Source organism: Carex rostrata, chromosome 4 (genome assembly GCF_964058835.1).
Source record: "Carex rostrata chromosome 4, lpCarRost1.2, whole genome shotgun sequence".
Taxonomy (NCBI): domain Eukaryota; kingdom Viridiplantae; phylum Streptophyta; class Magnoliopsida; order Poales; family Cyperaceae; genus Carex; species Carex rostrata.
In genome coordinates, this window is record NC_135921.1 from 11,453,618 (window position 1) to 11,472,481 (window position 18,864).

The 18,864-nt window shown below is 34.2% G+C and overlaps 2 protein-coding genes and 1 non-coding gene across 3 annotated transcripts in view; all 3 read right to left on the minus strand.

Annotated features, from left to right (window-relative positions):
* LOC144553361 (uncharacterized) overlaps positions 1-10,815 on the minus strand; it is a 55,598-nt gene extending 44,783 nt beyond the window's left edge. Inside the window, exon 1 of the mRNA XM_078301490.1 lies at positions 10,801-10,815. The gene's annotated coding sequence lies outside the window, so the exon portion shown is untranslated. The remainder of the gene's footprint in view (positions 1-10,800) is intronic.
* On the minus strand, positions 349-420 carry TRNAH-GUG (transfer RNA histidin (anticodon GUG)). Its single transcript has one exon. It is a non-coding gene; the product is annotated as a tRNA-His (tRNA).
* A 1,995-nt stretch (positions 10,816-12,810) lies between the features above and the next one.
* LOC144552398 (cation/H(+) antiporter 15-like) lies at positions 12,811-17,102 on the minus strand. Its single transcript, XM_078300404.1, has 6 exons — positions 16,665-17,102; positions 15,519-16,117; positions 14,675-15,095; positions 14,179-14,562; positions 13,722-13,919; positions 12,811-13,407 (listed from the first exon to the last, which is right to left on the minus strand). Exons 1-6 carry the CDS (start codon positions 17,040-17,042, stop codon positions 12,859-12,861), a joined length of 2,529 nt encoding a protein of 842 aa, XP_078156530.1. The 5' UTR covers positions 17,043-17,102; the 3' UTR covers positions 12,811-12,858.
* Between the last annotated feature and the right edge of the window lie 1,762 nt (positions 17,103-18,864).

The following is an 18,864-nucleotide window of genomic DNA, read 5'->3' on the forward strand; positions in this document are numbered from 1 at the left end:
ATCACAATAAATAAAAGTACAGAATAAATTTAGATGGATGAAATTGTTGATGATGCGTTATAGATAATTTTTTTTGGAAAGGGTACTGAGAAGTTCCAGGTGGGAAGCTCAGCTCAAAATTCAAATGCTCAATTGCAATTGTTTCAGAAATTTGAAATGTACTCGACGTTGAGTAAATAATTATATAAAATTAGTTTACAACATATTTTACTGGTTCTTAGTCCTCACCAATCATTTAATCTTATGATATTATTTCGATCAACCGATGCAGCCTATTTAAAATTTATATAACTTTTGTTTGTGCAATTTTAAGAGGATTTTTTTTTTTAAAAAAGAAGAAGAAAACATTGTGGCTGCTGGGATTCGAGCCCAGGTCTCCACGGCCACAACGTGGAATTCTAACCACTAAACTACAGCCACTTTTATGTTTATTTTGTAATTTTATTAATAAAACTGTGTACTGGTGCTTAGAATCCAACAGAACTTTCTAAGTCCAACCGAAGATGTCTTTTAAAAAAAAAAAAAAAAGTAATTGTAAGATTTTTTTTTTTTTTGTTAATTATCATACGGGCAGTAATGATTGTAGAATTAAATCATTCAGATTGAAAAAAAAAAAAAATCAAACGGAACAATATTAGCGTTCATACTCTCCCTTTTAATTTGCTACACCACAATAACTATGTAGACTTAAATTCTATTCCAATCGGTCATTATTCATTCATAACTAGATAGTAGATATTGGTGGATATAAATAATTAGTTGCAAATATTTATCACTACCTGATCCGAATCCGATAATTTGTATTTGATATATGAGAAGTCCTTCGCAAAAAGGGATCAAAGATCCTCTTTCCAGACGTCAAAATTTTGCAAAAAAAATTATAAGCGTCAAAGTTTCAGAAATTTATTTTTATTTTTATATATATCTCAACTTGCAAGTTTCCAAAGGTTAAATGACTACAAGCTGTATAAGCCAAGTTGTCTTTTTCCAGTATCTAATGCATCTCATGACCTCAATATTACCGCGAACTGCCGACCTGGTTTCGGTTAAACCTGTGGTGATATTAGATCTCAAATCATGAAATACAAATAGACCGCTAAATAAATTATTTTGAAGCAAACCAATTACCCCACTTAAAAAATTACAGGTTTGAAAAAAAAACAAGTATAGCAACAATGGAGCATGCATCACATGTTAAATATAAATTGAGATTTAAATATTTATGTAATAATTAGCATATATATTCAAATTAAGTATTTGAATTTTGAAAATTAGAATATTTATCTATAATGCAGACCAATATGCAATATGCATAGCACCTCTACCATATATCCGATTTTTTTTATTTATATCCAAAAAAATATATAAATTTAAAAAACTAACCCAACTGCCTGTTAATTTCCAAATCTACCCAAACCGGAAAAAAAATTTCCGGTTTCAATACCAATTTCCGGAAATTTTTTTTTTCGGAAATTGGATCCTAAATCCCGAATAATTTTTTCCGGATTTAGGATTTTTTTTTTCCTAAATCCGGAATAATTTTTTCCGGAATTAGGATTTATTTTTTATTTTTAGGAAATTTTTTTTTCCGAAAATTTTTTTTAGGAAATTTTTTTTTTCATTTTTCAGTTTTTATTTATAATTTATTTATGGGAAATTTTTTTATTTGCCACTCCAAAACTTGAAAATTAGTTATTTGCCACCCCAAAACATAAAATTAGTTATTTGCCACTCCAAAAACAAGAAAATTATATAATTGCCACAACTATACATCTAATATACATATTTGATTAAAATTATTCTGAAAAGTACTATATAAAAAATGTATTTTGGTATTTCCAAAATTACCCCTTAATTGAACAGATAAAATTAGAAAATTGATCTCTCCAGTATCCTTCCCTTCGTCCCCTTCACCTCTCTTTCACCCTAAACACCAATAAACTTCTGGATGCATTCTTTGATTTTCACGAAAGATCTTATTCACCAATAGGGCACTTTGCGAGGTAGCTTGGTCTTATGCCTAACGTTTAGAGCTTGCTCCTGCCGAACCTCAACACCAACCCCTTGCTAGGGTTGCCCACTTGCTCTCCTCCTCGTCACCTCTCTCTCTCTCTCTATCGCATCCCACTCTGAAAGCCACGTCGTGTTTCTCTCTCAAAGCCCCATCGCTCCTCTTACCGGCACATCACGACCGCTCTGCTCTCTCGGTTTCTCCATGTCGCTCCTCTTTCTCTCTTTGTTCAGAAGTTGTCTGACACATCACTACCCCTCCTTCGATCCGAGCCGACGCGAGAGAACTTGTCAATACAGGTATGGTCCATTCCTTTCGGTGCGAACATAGGTTGAATAATGAATAATTCATTAACACATTTAATTTGTTCAATTTTATATGAATTAGAGATAAAGCAATTTTGAGACCATTCAGGAGCTGATTGAAAATTGTTCCTGTCGATTTCATTAATTTCCACCAAATTAAAAATGAAGCAAATTAGAACTGGGTTATTTTAGTTTGACAAACTTGAACCAAAATTGGATTGGTACTAGAAAAGATGGTGGAAATTAAAAGATGGATTGGTACCAAAATTAAAAATGCTCAGGTTTGTCAAACTAAAATAACCCAGTTCTAATTTGCTTCATTTATAATTTGGTGGAAATTAATGAAATCCACAGGAACAATTTTAAATCAGCTCCTGAACGGTCTCAAAATTGCTTTATCTCTAATTCATATAAAATTGAACAAATTAAATGTGTTAATGGATTATTCATTATTCAACCTATGTTCGCACCGAAAGGAATGGACCATACCTGTATTGACAAGTTCTCTCGCGTCGGCTCAGATCGAAGGAGGGGTAGTGATGTGTCGGACAACTTCTGAACAAAGAGAGAAAGAGGAGCGACATGGAGAAACCGAGAGAGCAGAGCGGTGGTGATGTGCCGGTAAGAGGAGCGATGGGGCTTTGAGAGAGAAGCACGACGTGGCTTTCAGAGTGGGATGCGATAGAGAGAGAGAGAGGTGACGAGGAGGAGAGCAAGTGGGCAACCCTAGCAAGGGGTTGGTGTTGAGGTTCGGCAGGAGCAAGCTCTAAACGTTAGGCATAAGACCAAGCTACCTCGCAAAGTGCCCTATTAGTGAATAAGATCTTTCGTGAAAATCAAAGAATGCATCCAGAAGTCCATTGGTGTTTAGGGTGAAAGAGAGGCGGAGAAAGGGTGAAAGAGAGGTGAAGGGGACGAAGGGAAGGATACTGGAGAGATCAATTTTCTAATTTTATCTTTCAATTTTCAATTGAAGGGTAATTTTGGAAATATCAAAATACGTTTTTTATACAGTACTTTTCAAAATAATTTTAATCAAATATCAAGCTTCTAAATAGCTAGCTATAGCGAAGCTATAGCGCCGCTATAGCGGTTTTGGACCCAGAAAGCTAAGCTACGGGCTAAAATTGCGCTAATCAAGCTACGACCGCTATAGCGGTAATAGCGGTCCGCTATAGCGTGTAGCGGCAATAGCGGCAATAGCGGTCCGCTATGCTACATGGGTTATGATTTTGCAATTTTTTTTTTCTGAAAACATGATTTTGCAATTTTAATGGGCCTTAATATCTAGATTGTTTTTTTTACTTTATTAAGCTATATCAATACAATGGAACATGTGCGGGCTATACCGCTATATCAATTAAATTTTGTATCATGCATTAATATATGGTAGTGGTATATTTTGAATATAAAATATATCGATAGTTTTTGAATTAGGGATATTTTGAATGACAATTTGAACTTTGTATTGGTTTAATATGAATAATATTAGAACTTCTTAATTAATTTGATAGGCAAAGCCTTCTATGGACATAAGGACCTATTTGTAAAATGAACATATTTTTATTTTTAAAGTTCAAACAGTCGATCCGAACCGTTCATCTTGTTCTCCATATTAATATGTGCTTGGAGACCAAATTTTACATTTTTATGATTTTTTTTACTATTTATTAAGATGGGTACAAAATTCAATGGTCTGAATTTGATATTTTTTATACCCATCTTAATAAATAGTAAATAAATTCAGAAAAATGTAAAATTTGGTCTCCAAAGATATATTAATATGGAGAACAAGATGAACGGTTCGGATCGGCTGTTTGAACTTTGAAAATAAAAATATATTCATTTTACAAATAGGCCCTTATGTCCATAGAAGCATCACTCTTTTTACTATTAGTAGAAATATAAAATATAATTTTTGAAATAAAAAACGCTATTTATAATAGCTTTCGCTATAGCTCCGCTATTCGCTAAAGCTTTTTTTTTTGGTCTCCCCGCTACACCGCTATAAACGCTATTTAGAAGCTTGTCAAATATGTATATTAGATGTATAGTTGTGGCAATTATATAATTTTCTTGTTTTTGGAGTGGCAAATAACTAATTTTATGTTTTGGAGTGGCAAATAACTAATTTTCAAGTTTTGGAGTGGCAAATAAAAAATTTTCCCTTTATTTATTTATTGTATTAAAGTATTACAAATATTTAATATATTTTTAAAAAAATAGATGGAATACTATATAATTTGATTTATTCGGACGACTGCTACTGTCACACCCCGGAACAGGGGGTCGCGCAGTTTTGTTTTAAAATGCGGTTTTGTTCATGCGGTATTTATATATATATTGTTATGTTTTTGTATGTGGGCCTGATTCTAGGAGTATGCGGGGGGTGGCAGGGGGGCGGCAGCCCCCTGCGAGCGTTGTCTGAGGTTACGAAGCACCGCTCTATTGAGCCCGGAGAATTTTATTTCGGAGAAGTCAAATTGCATAAAAATCCTTTAACCGACGGCCCAGATTAGTCAAATTATCATATGATTTGATTTAAAACAAGTTTGGTTCAAATCCGATTTAAATTGGCTAAGTTATACCCAAAACAACATTTTTCAGAATCCCCATTGCGGCCCGCAATAGGGCTGTTGCGGCCCGCAACAAGTTCCAAAATTTCCAACCTCTGCAAATCGTCTCTGCCTCCATTCATTGCGGCCCGCAATGAATTTATTGCGGCCCGCAATGACCTGGTTGGCCTCTGTATCCATTCATTGCGGCCCGCAATGAATTTATTGCGGCCCGCAATGACCTGGTTGGATTTTAATCTGTGAATTTCCCTCTGTCTACTCTCATTGCGGCCCGCAATAGGGTTATTGCGGCCCGCAATAAGGGTACAGTTTTTCATTCCTTTGCCCATTTTCGTGAAATTTCACCCCGTTTTCAAACCCGATCAAATCCCCGTATAATTAAACAATTATTCCCCATTTACTAGAAATTTTAAGGACATTTAAACATGCAATTTCAACATTTAAGTCATAACAACAATTTAAAACAAACCGTTAGGGTTTTAGAACATAATACGGTTCGATAATAACCTATACATCAAAATAATCGTCTACGGGTTCAACTACACATTCAAAATGGGCATAAAGGGTTTGGCATAACCTATTAGCTCGGCCTAAACTCACGCGTCGAGCCCGAGTCCCACTTCACTCGCGTTTACCTGCACATTTCAATTCAAAGGGAAAAATTCCCCGAGGGAAGGGGGTGAGAAAACCTGTCATCCGTTTTCTCAGTGCGGAATTTAAAAGGGCTACTGGATTTGTGAGAAATCCATCACCAGAACTAAATACACTAGCAATAGAGCATCTATTTATTTATTCACCAATAATAATAAATGCACATGTACCGGGAATAGATTCAAACGGATTTCAATTCACATCTCATCAACATCAATCAACGAATTTTCAGAAAGATTTGGTTTCACAGATATAATATATATAAGCCTGGTTATGAGGTACATATATCAACTATCGATCACCTCCGGCTTAACAGTTCTATTTTCTGGTTTCAAGTCATACAATCTCATCAATTCATCACTTAAAATATACACGGGCATATTCCGCGAATATGCAACAGAATATCACTTTTCTCAAAAAGAAATCACTGACACTTTCACTGAATCACTGAACCACAGTTCTACCTAAAATTACACTGCACTTTCCTTACCCAACCGGTACTGGGTTCACTAGGGCCATTCTCCAGATGCGCATAAGGGTCCTGGATGAAAGTCTAGTAGCTAGCTAGACTTTCCACTATGATACACTGTTCACTTCACACAATCAATCCAAGTCATACTGTGGTTCCACTCACTTATTCAAAACGACAGATCAACAATCGATAAACCGTACCAACATGAGAGTCATAACAGTTATACAATTCAATTACACTAATATCACAATTAATGCAATGCGGCAACAAATGCTTTCAATCAGAGATTCAACATGCTATGCACAGTTTATTTAAATCAAGCAATCAACATAAATATAATAATATGCACCGTTATTTAGTTCTACGAACAAACCCCAAAACAGATCCCGTGAACCCCCGCACCTAGTTACGTAGGGCACGTAGAGGGTCCGCGATCTCGCGACTCGGTAAGCTCGTCAATCCCGCTAGCCGTGCTCGTTAGGATCTATACATAGGTCAATTCATTAAATTCCGGCACTTTTACAATTTAGACCCTAATCAATTTTTTTGGGAAAATCCATAAATTGGAAATTTGGTTGCACTTTGGAACACGAAATCAATCAATTTACACTATAGAAACAACAAAGGCACGGAATAATCAGTTTGGTACGATTCTACGGGTTTTCACCGAAACCCTAAAAACACGGAATCAAGAAATGAGAGAGAAATAAAAAGGGGAATTACCAATGGAACGGATGGATGTGCGAGGTTTGAGCTCCTCTTCCTAAATCTCTGTTTTCGGGCAATACGGTCACCGGGGGCTCTCTCTCTCACTCTCTCGTTGTCTTTCTCTCTTGGCGGAAACAAAGAAAGAAAAGAGAAGAGATGGGGGCGCAGGAAAGGAAAGGAAGGAGGGAAAGAGGAAGGAATTACAAGGGCCCCCACTTGTAAGTGGTCTTTTTGCAAAATAAACCCTCCACTTGTTCGATATTGATTAAATGATTTATATAACACCTATTGCTCCTCTTTCTTAACACAATTAATCGTATAATTATTGTTCACCATCCACGTCACTAATTTCGTATATACGTATATATATATTATTCGATTTAACCACTTATTATTTTAATTAAATCTGAATTTTAAAGTTCACAGTGTTACAGCTACAAATAATCCGGATCAACATTTTTCATTCCTGATTTTTTATGGCCGTAAGAAAAAATAATATAATATAATATATGTATATGTATATGTATATGTATATATAATATAATATATGTATATATATGTATATATAATATAAGAGGAGGGTTCCAATGTCTCATTTTTTTCATACCTCATCATACCTCATATTTTATATTTTCGTTTTCAAAGTCCAAATTGTCGATCCAAACCGTTCAATAAAATATTTATACTAAAATATGCACATTTTAAAATATACATATAATATAATATATGTATATGTATATATAATATAAAAAAAAAATCCAAAAAATATAAAATTTCATCTCCATCCATATTTTAGTATAAATATTTTATTGAACGGTTCGGATCGACAATTTGGACTTTGAAAACGAAAATATAAAATATGAGGTATGATGAGGTATGAAAAAAATGAGGCATTGGAACCATCCTCTTACATATACATATACATATACATATACATATACATATACATATACATATACATATACATATACATATACATATACATATACATATACATATACATATACATATACATATACATATACATATACATATACATATACATATACATATACATATACATATACATATACATATACATATACATATACATATACATATACATATACATATACATATACATATACATATACATATACATATACATATACATATACATATACATATACATATACATATACATATACATATACATATACATATACATATACATATACATATACATATACATATACATATACATATACATATACATATACATATACATATATTATATTATATTATTTTTTCTTACGGCCGTAAAAAATCCGGCATGAAAAATGTTGATCCGGATTATTTGTAGCAATCGTTCGAATAAATCAAATTATATAGTATTCCATCTATTTTTTAAAAAATATATTAAATATTTGTAATACTTCAATACAATAAATAAATAAATTATAAATAAAAACTGAAAAATGAAAAAAAAATTTCCTAAAAAAAAGAAAAAGAAATCCTAAATCCAGAAAAAATTATTCCGAATTTAGGATCCAATTTCCGGAAATTTTTTTTCCGGAAATTAGTATTGAAACCGGAATTTTTTTTTCCGGTTTGGGTAGATTTGGAAATTAACAAGCAGTTGGGTTAGTTTTTTAAATTTATATATTTTTTTGGATATAAATAAAAAAATCGGCCATATATAGCCTCATTCAATCTAAACTATATTAAACGTGAAAAGTAGTATAATGGTATCAACATAGGTCATCAAAGGAACGGATTTAATGGTTGCGTTTGGGGTCAATTGATCCCATTATTTTTTAAGCTTATTTATAATATTTCCTCTCTTTTTATTAAGGCAATTTCTAAGAATAAAATTGGCTCTCATGTTCATCATGAAAATTGCTCACGCGATCCTCATAAATTTAAAATTTATTAAATTGAACTAAGAATTATGGTATAATTAATATATATGTATATTTAATTATTTATATAATTAACCTATATTGAAAAATATTTACCTCCGTCTCTATAATTAGGAAATAATTTTTGTTTAGTAATTCTAAGTCTCTCCTTTAATTATCCAGCCAATTAAGATAATTATTATTTATTTTTTTATGTTGTAGCACTTAATTATCTAAGTTCGTGCAAGCATGTCAGGTTTCCAGTTAATTAATTATTTCCTTCAGTAAGGCCAGCACAATACATTTATTTATTTATTTCCACAATAATTTTAAATTGAAATCATACCCGTGCAACTACATTTTCATTTAATTGTCTCGGTCGATGCTGGATTTTTTATTTAAAAAAAATTACGAATCAAACATCAAAATTTGCTCAATTTCATTTCATGTTACATGAAGAAAATGTTATACTAAGGACGTAAAAACAAACAGGAGAAGAACTAAAATTAGTATAACAACATATAATTTTCAAAATGCCTCAAATCAAAGGTTTGATCAAAACAACGCACGCATCTCAATGCAGATCTTGACAAGCAACAGCGACGAGGCTGTCGAACTCGGAACCACCCGAGCCATTGCTTCCCTTGCTTCCCTTCCTCCTTCCTCTGTCCTCGACCTTCAATGCTTGTATCAGCTCCTCGACCCGTTTCTCCATGGCCCCATCGTACGCACTCTTGTGACCGCACGGCTTACACTCCTCGTCGACCATCATGCTCACCGGTGCAAACCTCACCGACCTTTTCGGACCCTCTGACAGCTTCTTTTGGCTAGACATGCATGACCTAGCAGAAGAACCAATTGGTTCTGCTGTTTCAGTCGATGCTGCTGCTAGTTGTAGCGGCTGTGTTAGCTGTGGTTTAACTTTTTTGTCTCGCTTTAGAGAGAAGAACGACTTCAGAAGGCGCATAATTGACCTTTTTTTCTTTCCTTTGATTTTCTTATCATCCTTGGAGCGGAGTTGAAACTCGGCTTCCTCGTTTGGAGGAGAGCTTGGTGCAGAAGGCAGAGATGGATCGGGTCGGATCCGGTTCGTGCGGGGAGGTCTGTGCCGGGGAGGAGAAGAGGTTCTAGAATCGAGGTATCTCGGGGTTGAGGGATATTTTTGTAAGGCTGTTTGGCTTTTATGGTCAGTCGATGCGGCACGCGGTTCACGCCAAAACTCAGCTGGGGGCACACGAGATATATCCGGTGATGATGAATTCTTGTTGTCGGGTTGTTTACTGGGAGAGGTGTCGACGGAGCGGTAGATGGCGTCTAGTAGAGCAGCTGAAAATGATGCATGCTCGCGGGCGAGACGGGGTGGGGAGAGCGGTCTCGGCCGCATGTCCCATTGTTGGTCCATGATGAGAAAGAGAGATGGATTCAAAACTAAAGATTGCTGGAGAGCATGTAGTCATACACCGATTGCTTACAAATGTAGCTGTATATATATATATATATATATAATATATATATATAAGCTTGAAGAATGGGGCAGATATATATGTTGTGGAATTTAAAAGGGAGAGTGTTTCCAGCGTGCGTTGCCAAATTATAATATTATTGATCTATAAACCAATCTGAAACCCCCAGTCAGATTATCGATTTTTAATAATTTTTCCTGCGGTTTTAAAAGAACAGAAAATCTTGTTTGTAATCATATATTTTCATATGAACAACTGTAACCTATGGGCGTTAAATTATAACCTAGTGTATTGTTTTGGTTGAATACTTCATCAGTATGTATGTATAGAAGTTTCATCTGCCAGAGTATATGATTAGTGTTCATGTCGTATGTGTATATAAAATCTCATGATCTAAATGCCGCAAAATTTGGGATAATTGGAGGGCTTATTTATAAGAATGCAGTTGACCAACATCCTTAAGCATTGTGGAGATAATTTAAATCATTCTGTGAAGTTTGAAAATTTCACGTTTCGGATATTCCAGCCACATCAATGTCCGAAATAGGCTATAGTTTAATAAAGCTTGCTTTTACTAATATATTTTGTTTTAGATTGGGCTTATGAGTTCAGCCACAGTAACTCTATTAATATATTTACCCTGATACGGGTTCGGGTCAATTTGCCTTATCAGGTTGGGTGTCCACAAATGCGGTTCGTTTTGCGAGATCCACCTCCGCTCCGGTGGGTTCAACCGCTACCCTCTCTTCTATAGCTTCTCAAATCCAAAGCATCTTCTCTTATTTCTCTCTCATCAATTTCCTGCGGTTCTCCGCCTCTCCATTGTCGCCTCCTCGGGGCGGCTTCTGTTTTGGGAGCTTGGCGGAGACAACCTCGATGGATCCGACCCGATAATCATAACAACACCCAATCTCCTTAGACTGCATTGGGAGTATTGATCCAACCATAAAAGTGCCACTGCCGCTGCTATCTACCGTCACTATGGCATTCTGTAAGATTTCATCCAAATTTACATTTGAAATTGTACAGGGACAAATTTCACTGTTTTTGCGCCTTTTTTCTTTGCTTGTTTGATTGCACGTCAAAGTTTCCAATCAATGATTTCTGGCTCTAAGGATTGAAAATACTCAAGGGAGAATAAAATCGTAAGAACAATATGTATAAACTTAATATAAAAGCAATCACTAGTGGAATTACTAGGCTATCTAAGCCAATGATAATTGCCTTCTTTCCGGTGTGCCATTTCGTGCTGGTATCCATCTTGACTGTGTAAACAAACAAGTTGAATATGAGTGCCATTAATGTGATGACCTCCTCATCTTGGCGTTTGTTAGGTAGAAGGAATAATTCATTATTGCTGTTGTAACCATGTACACCATTTGTCCATAGTAAGAAGATTAGAGAACCAGCCTAAAGTTACACAATAATTATAATGTCATTTTTCTCATTGCTATTTTCTTTGTTGTACAAAATTTCCAATGTCATCCAAACTGAATACTTTTGTTCCTCTTTAAGTTTAAAACTTTGGAGAAATTTTTTTAAAGTATTTTTGTTCTAAAAGGTCACTATTATTTTGTAGCCTTATCACAGCATGGTACTTGATTTTAAAAGTTAAAAGGTGTGCTAAGGACATGACTAAAACATTTCACTAGTAAAGTGTTATTTAGTAAAAAATAACAACTAACATTTCATGAGACGATGTTCTTTTTAATTAAGTAATGTCACTAGCATCTCTGATTAAAATATTTTTTTATCAATAATTAAGGTGACTTCTTAGTCTTATTAAACTAAAATGGCCCTCAAAATAGTTATTACTATTTTCTGCTTTGACCAGTTACAACATAAAAATACAAAACAAATGAATTCATTAAAATAACTTCTACAACTTCATTTTGGATCATTCATTTTTCATCAATTTTGACTGCTTGACTTTGGACTAAATGAATTTCAAAATTCCAAAATTTTGCATGTACGCGCATCACTCGTGAAGTAGATTGGTTTCAACGGTTTGGATTCGTCTCGTTTGAAGTCAATCCAATAGATTACGGAGTTATGCCCACCAAAGGGTTTGGTGAGCACATCACACCCTAGTTCTACTTCGTTTTCATTGTCCATTCATTAATGGAGAAAGTAATTTCTGCAATTTATCGATGTAGTGGGTCCATGTGCAATTTATCAAAATGTAATTTTTTTTGTCCATTCATTGGTACTTGGCCAATTTATTTCTTTTCTGAGATTCTATTTATTCTATCTTTCCTCCCAGCTGGAAAATTTTCCTTTGTCCAGATACTAGTATTATTCAAAATCAAAAGTTTGAAATCATGTTGTCCCTTTGTTACATTACTCCACATACATCCTAGATTTTATTTTGTGAAATAAAAAATTAGTTTAGTGAGATCTCCCCATCCAATTTATCTATTACTCCATGAGTGAACATTCTTTAGGTCTTTAACTCATTCAACATATTATATATTTAATGAAATAAAGTATATAAACTATGAATTTAAAACCATGAGGGCATTGTTCTACAATGAAATGCAACATCGAAACTTCTTTTCCAACATGGCGCTGCATCAAGCATAAACTATATAAAAATCTAATTGCAAATTGATAGCTTGTCACATTTTGCATTATATTTATCCAAATATTTCTTTCTTTCCATTTAGTATGTTTCAAAAATTGAAGATTGCATTCATGATTTAGTTTAATTAGCAATGTCTATTCAAACTAATAGTAATTTAAAGTGACTAAATGCATTACTGTACAGTTGTACTAATAATGAAGTTAATGTATCAACTAGGGTTGTATTGCTGTACAACAAGAACATTTGCTGGTTTACTGTACTTGGATGAGGCAAGCACATCACCAATCATCCCAAGCTCAAACATATCAAACCCTTCCTCAAATTCTGCATTAATCACTGATGACGAGAGGCCACGCCTTCGACCAACAATTAACAAATCATACTTATTTCCTAAAGAATGTATTGTTGACATGGCTTGCTCCACATCAGTCATGATGCACTCACTAACAGCCAAGCGGTCATTGTTGATATTCTCTCTTTGTAAGTCATATATCACTTCATCATCCAATGTTTGCTCCATATTATATGAGCTCATAGAGTCCTTATTTGGGTTCATGCTCTTACTTGGTATGCGGAAGTAGAAGAATTTGAGATACACACATGGGTGGTACGCCATGCGGGTAGCAATTGCAACAGCCTCCCTGTCATCTGGGCCCCCCATGTAAACAACACCAACAAAGTACTTCCAGTGAGGATGAGAAGCCGATGTGATTCGTGTAATACCATGGTAAACCATTATGCCCACCGAGCATCGTGCCTGCAATACATATGTTAGAAATATATAAGAAAATAGCATGTCTTTTGAGACTTAGCTTTAGTCCAAATAACCTTCAACTTGCCCAAAAAAATACTTTTGAAAAATGTACATGAGAATAGGATATCTAGGAGGTGATCCAAATATATATTTATTCTTAAGTAGACTAAACATAACCAATAAATTAAATTATTTCACTGATATATGAGAAGACATAAAAGAATTTTGAACGTTAGAAGAAATGAGCAGAGAGAGTATGCTTTGAGATCATTGCAGTTCATGTGTGTTCTAATTGAATTATATTTCCTCTCAGTTACCTGCTCAAGAACTAATGGGAGAAAAGCTCCAGACATGCCTCGTGGTGTCTCCACGTCAGCCAATGAATTCTTTCTTGTAAACGGCACAATGACTAATGCAGTGTTCTTCTTGAGAATGAGTGAGCAGACATCTTGGTACATTGTCTTTTGTGGTGCAATAGTGGTGAAAGGCAGTACCGTTACACATTCTTTCTTGACCTGCTTAATAATCAACAAATTAGTGAAGAAAAGCGCAAATATTCTAATTCTTTTTTACTTCTTATACTGGTAAAGTTTCCATCCTTCTCAACAATATATTTTCAGATGACTTAAATTTTGAAATTTGGTGACTTAAATTTTGAAATTTGGTGACTTAAAAAATTATGAATTTAAACAATCTGCAATATTGGGATGGGCAACATCTTTTTACTGGCTATTTTAAAGTAATATACTTTAATTGAAAATAGAATAGTACCACCTGCCCAAAAGCTATAAAATGGTTGTGGACGTGATCCATTTCTTCTGATTTAATGTGACCTTTTTCATTGCAATGGCAAATAAAGCTAGATACAGCACACGCTTCCAATTTTTTTAGGTGAAGAGCATACACAGTAGTATGTTTTTTCGCCTCTGATGAGGATGCACATTCAAGGAAATCGAGTAAAGTAGGGATAGGATTGTCATCAAAAAAGCATGTAATTAACCGAAGCTCCGCATGCGACCACATCTGTTGCACCGTTTGACCCGAGGCATGGTTTTCAACATGCAATGGCTTGTACAAGGTCGAGACCAATGGCACGCATATTGTTGTGACCATGATTATAGATAGCATTATCATAGTGTAAGTTGCACTGTCAATCACCTGTCGAGGTCATTTACCACTGGAGTTAGTTGACGAATGGCAACAATAGGGCATCGATCAAAGCTACTTGCTTTCAGATCAAGACTTACCAAAGCTTGAGTTGCTATCTTACCTGTCCTTGTTTAAAATAGATGAGTGTGTACATCTCAACAAAGCCTCTGAAGTTCAAGATGAGTCCTAACAATAGGCCGTGTTTAACTGGCACGTCGCAATATGCAGCAACCGCTGCCACTGTAGCTACCTTGGCAACAGATACGACTATGACAATGAGCACCATCCAATACCAGAGCCTCAGTTCCTGTCCTGCAGCCGCAATCAAATCCATGTTTTCCCCCTCGATAATGAATATAAGCGGGAAGAGCACTTCAGATGCCACCAATTCTATTCGCTCAATCAGAGCAGTCCCTAAAGGTGGCCCGTTTGGAAGTGCCAATCCCATGATGCATGGCCCGAATAGGTATGTTATACCTCCAAAGTCACATGCTAGTGTTGTAAGGATCATTGTAGCAATAATTACAAATATATGTACATCCCTGCAAATGCAAGTTAAGACCATGGCATGGGTCATGTACTAACTTAGGACCAAAAAAATGAAAAGGCTAAAAAGGTTTAATTTTATTTCTGAATAAAATTCAAACACCAAAGAAAAAAATTGAATACAGTAGAAAATGTCTAAAAGTGCAATAAGATTTTATCCTACTATTTGGTTCAAGATTATATATTCTAAGAGAAAGTCAAAGTTCTTTGATCTTTTATTACCAAAATAATCTTCGTTGTTCTCTCTTTCTATACTTTAATTATTCAATTGCCTTAAAATCGATCGATTTATTCCTTCATGTATTGACCACCCCTTGTAAGATTTTGATGTAAACTATTAACTTTTTTTTTCTTAAATAGCACTAGAAATACATGATACCAAACAAGACATGATTTTCTTTTAAGAATATATGGTTTACCTAACATTGCCATTGGAAGGTGTGTTTTGGACAACCCACAATCCGTACGGCCGAACTATGAAGACATTGAAGAAGACAAGAAGGAAAAACAACGTGACCGACATGATGCCGATCTTCACGCCATTTTGGCTCTGGTTCAAAGCAACAAATATCGCTTTGAAAACCCATCCAAGTAAATTTTGTATCATTGATGATGATAATGCTAAGCGTCCGACCTCGCTATTCAAAAGCTGTAGTTCAGAGAGGATATCTGCTAGCACAGGGAAACAGCTCGTACAGAGTAAAGCGACAATGAAGAACATAAACTTCTCTTGGTTCTTCACAAAAGGATTTAGAAAATTGTGAAGGAATGCATATGCAAAAGAACATAGCAGCAGTGGTATGAATAAACCGACTATGCCTATGATGGCCGGCTTCTTACCGCTACGCCATACCATGCTGACATCCATCTTCAGTCCGGCAAGAAACAAATACAAAAGTAGGCCTGTTAATGCCATGACCTCTTCCAATCTGCGATTGTTCGGCCAAGTAAATAAGTTGTATTTGCTGTATTCATCATGTTTGTCTTTCTTCCAGGGCAGAAAAATCACAAAACCAGCCTAAATTTACAAAAGAAGCTTGAAATTAAGTAAAATAAACAAAATTAATTATAAAATATAATGCCTTAGAAAATATTCTCTTGCCCCTTGAAATTTAGGATTTGTTACATGCATCTCGTTCCTATGGGAATTGGTGGGAGATTAAATTAAATGAGATATTCTTGTCAACAACAATTGTAGGACTTTAATTCTCATATCATCATTTAGGCTAATATTCCAATTAATTCTCAGTCATTGTTTGGAAGATACTTTTCATGTTCACAAAAATTGTTTACCTATGAGAATAAAAACATCAAAATATGTCCCAACTAATACAACAGTGCTCTTTTGGAAAGTAAGCAAAGGGTCAAGTTTTATCCATTGCCTTGGTTTGAAGGCAATGGAATGACAATCATAAAGCTAAGGTTTCATGCCTAATAAGGAAATCAATATACCAAACAAGTAATTAGCTCCTTGTTCATGAACCAACATTTTTTTTTAATTTTAAACATTTCCAATGAATAACTGCTAATAAAATGTTTTGATAGGAGGAGTTTCAATTCCTTACAATCATTTGACAGACGATAAGCGGCTGCTTGAGTCGGCGGAGAATAAAGTGAAGTACACGAGAGACAGTAACAATAAGAACAAGCATCATTAAGAAATGAGGCAAGAAACCAAATAGCATTGGTTCAATGCCTCCTCCACTGGACTGTTTGGTGAAATTTCTTAGTTGGTTGAAAAATTCATTGGAATTTTTATTTGATGGAGGATTTTTTAAGACCCCCTCTCCAATGGTGGATATGACATCCTTGTAGAAACTATAGCAAGCAACTTCAGAAGAATTAATATCATTATCACTGAAATGCACATGCTGTAGTTGCCGTGAAGTGGCCATGAAATCATCATCTAACATCTTTTGATTCAATTTGAGAAGAGAGAGCATGTGACATTTTAGTCTTTCTTGTAAAGAAACAAAGTTCAAATAAATTGAAGTGGATTTGACTTTTATGAAAGAATTTCTGTAAGAGACATATTAACGGTTAAACTTAATAATATTAAAATTCAGTTCTTGTTAGATGTTAATTAACAAACAAATGTGGAGGAAGTTAGTGTTAATTAGTGAGCCACCTCAGCCCATTGAGGCATTGACTGTTGTTAGTTAACCTGACACAGAAATTTAACTGATTAATTTAACTAAACTTGCCCAAATATAGGCATTTGGTTTCTTTCTTAGTGGCCCTACGTAAATCTCTCTACCTAAAACCAATATAACAAGAACACGTAATTTTTAATTCGTTTATCCTTTTTTTAACTAAAAAAACTTCAATGCCGAGAGTATTTTTAGCAAGTTTAAGAGAGAAACGTTTAATTTTCCTAAGAAGATTTTTAAGCTAGGCAAATACGTAAGCTATGAATTAGAAAAGAGAAAAGGTAACGTCTCTGGGCTACAGTCCTCCGAAAATCTCCGCGTATAAAAGCCTTTCCTTTTTAGCTTAGTTCCGACGCGCTTTCAACTGTCATAATTTCAAGTACAATATGTATGTTCACAGGATAATATGTGTATGTTTATAAAATAATATGTGTATGTTCACATAAGGTGGTTCCCAACAGCTGTCATGCGTTTTCAACAGCTGTCACGTGTTTTCAACAACTGTCACGCGTTTTTAACAGCTTTCACGCGTTTTCATCTGGGACCACGCGGTTTCATCTGCAGAACATCCATTAAACTTGTTTATAGGATTGTTTTCATAGTATTACAGGATCTAATGATCTTGTTTATAGGATTAGTGTAAAAAATCCGGAGATTTTCGGGAGATTGAGGGCCTGTTAGTGCTTCCATTAGAAAATATGGCTTAGAAATTTGGACTAGTATTAAAAAGTGGGAAAAAGAGGTTAAAGAAGAGGTTTTAAGTTTTGTAAAAGAGTGTGTTTAGCAAACTCAAGATTCCTTGAGATTACTAAGCAGCTCTAAGAATATCTAAAGAGGAAGCTGTAAACGACATATCAACACGCGCGTGTTTGGTAAGTCCAAGACTCTTTAAGATGAATGAATTTATGATAATATGTATATTACAAATTAATATGTGTATGAATTCATATTTCTAAATTTAAAGTTAAAATAATCGATCCGAACCGTTAAAAAATCTTCATATCAAAATGTACTTGTGGAACAAATTTTATATTTTTAAAATTTTATTTTATCAAGTAATTTTCTACCTTTCTAAAAAAAATATTAAAAGAAAATTAAAAATATAAAATATAGTCTACAAATATATTTTCTTTATATATAAAAATTATATTGAACAACTCATTGATTATTTGAAGTTCAAAAATAAAGATATAAATCTGTAGCGTTGATCATTGTGTAATATGTTATATGAGTGAGGCTTAGGTGCTATGGATAGCATAAAATTTTCCATGCTATTGTCTTAAAAATCTATTGTATAAATTTCAAATTTTGATCTAAGTAGTTCAGTAAATTGGTTACATAATGAATTTGTAGAATATAATTTTTTACTATTTTTAGAACTTTTTTAATATTTATTATGATTTATAAAATACGGCAAAAATGATCTAAACTATTGACAATTTTCTTTTATTTTTAAGCTCTTTTTTTGCTATCTTTCATAGGTCATAAAAAATAGTAAAAATTAGTATGTCATAAGTTTATTATATAACTAATTTACTGAGTTACTTAGATGAAAGTTTAAAATTTATATAATAAATTTTTAAGACAAGCCTTATGCTATTCATAACACCTAATA

Excerpts from the sequence above, each read along its gene's own strand:
- LOC144552398 (XM_078300404.1), bottom strand. The coding sequence starts at position 17,042 with ATGCTCTCTCTTCTCAAATTGAATCAAAAGATGTTAGATGATGATTTC. Across the intron at positions 15,096-15,518 it reads CCTTCCAATGGCAATGTTAG|GGATGTACATATATTTGTAA; the intron begins GTAAACCATATA and ends TTGCATTTGCAG. Across the intron at positions 13,408-13,721 it reads TCCCATTAGTTCTTGAGCAG|GCACGATGCTCGGTGGGCAT; the intron begins GTAACTGAGAGG and ends TATGTATTGCAG.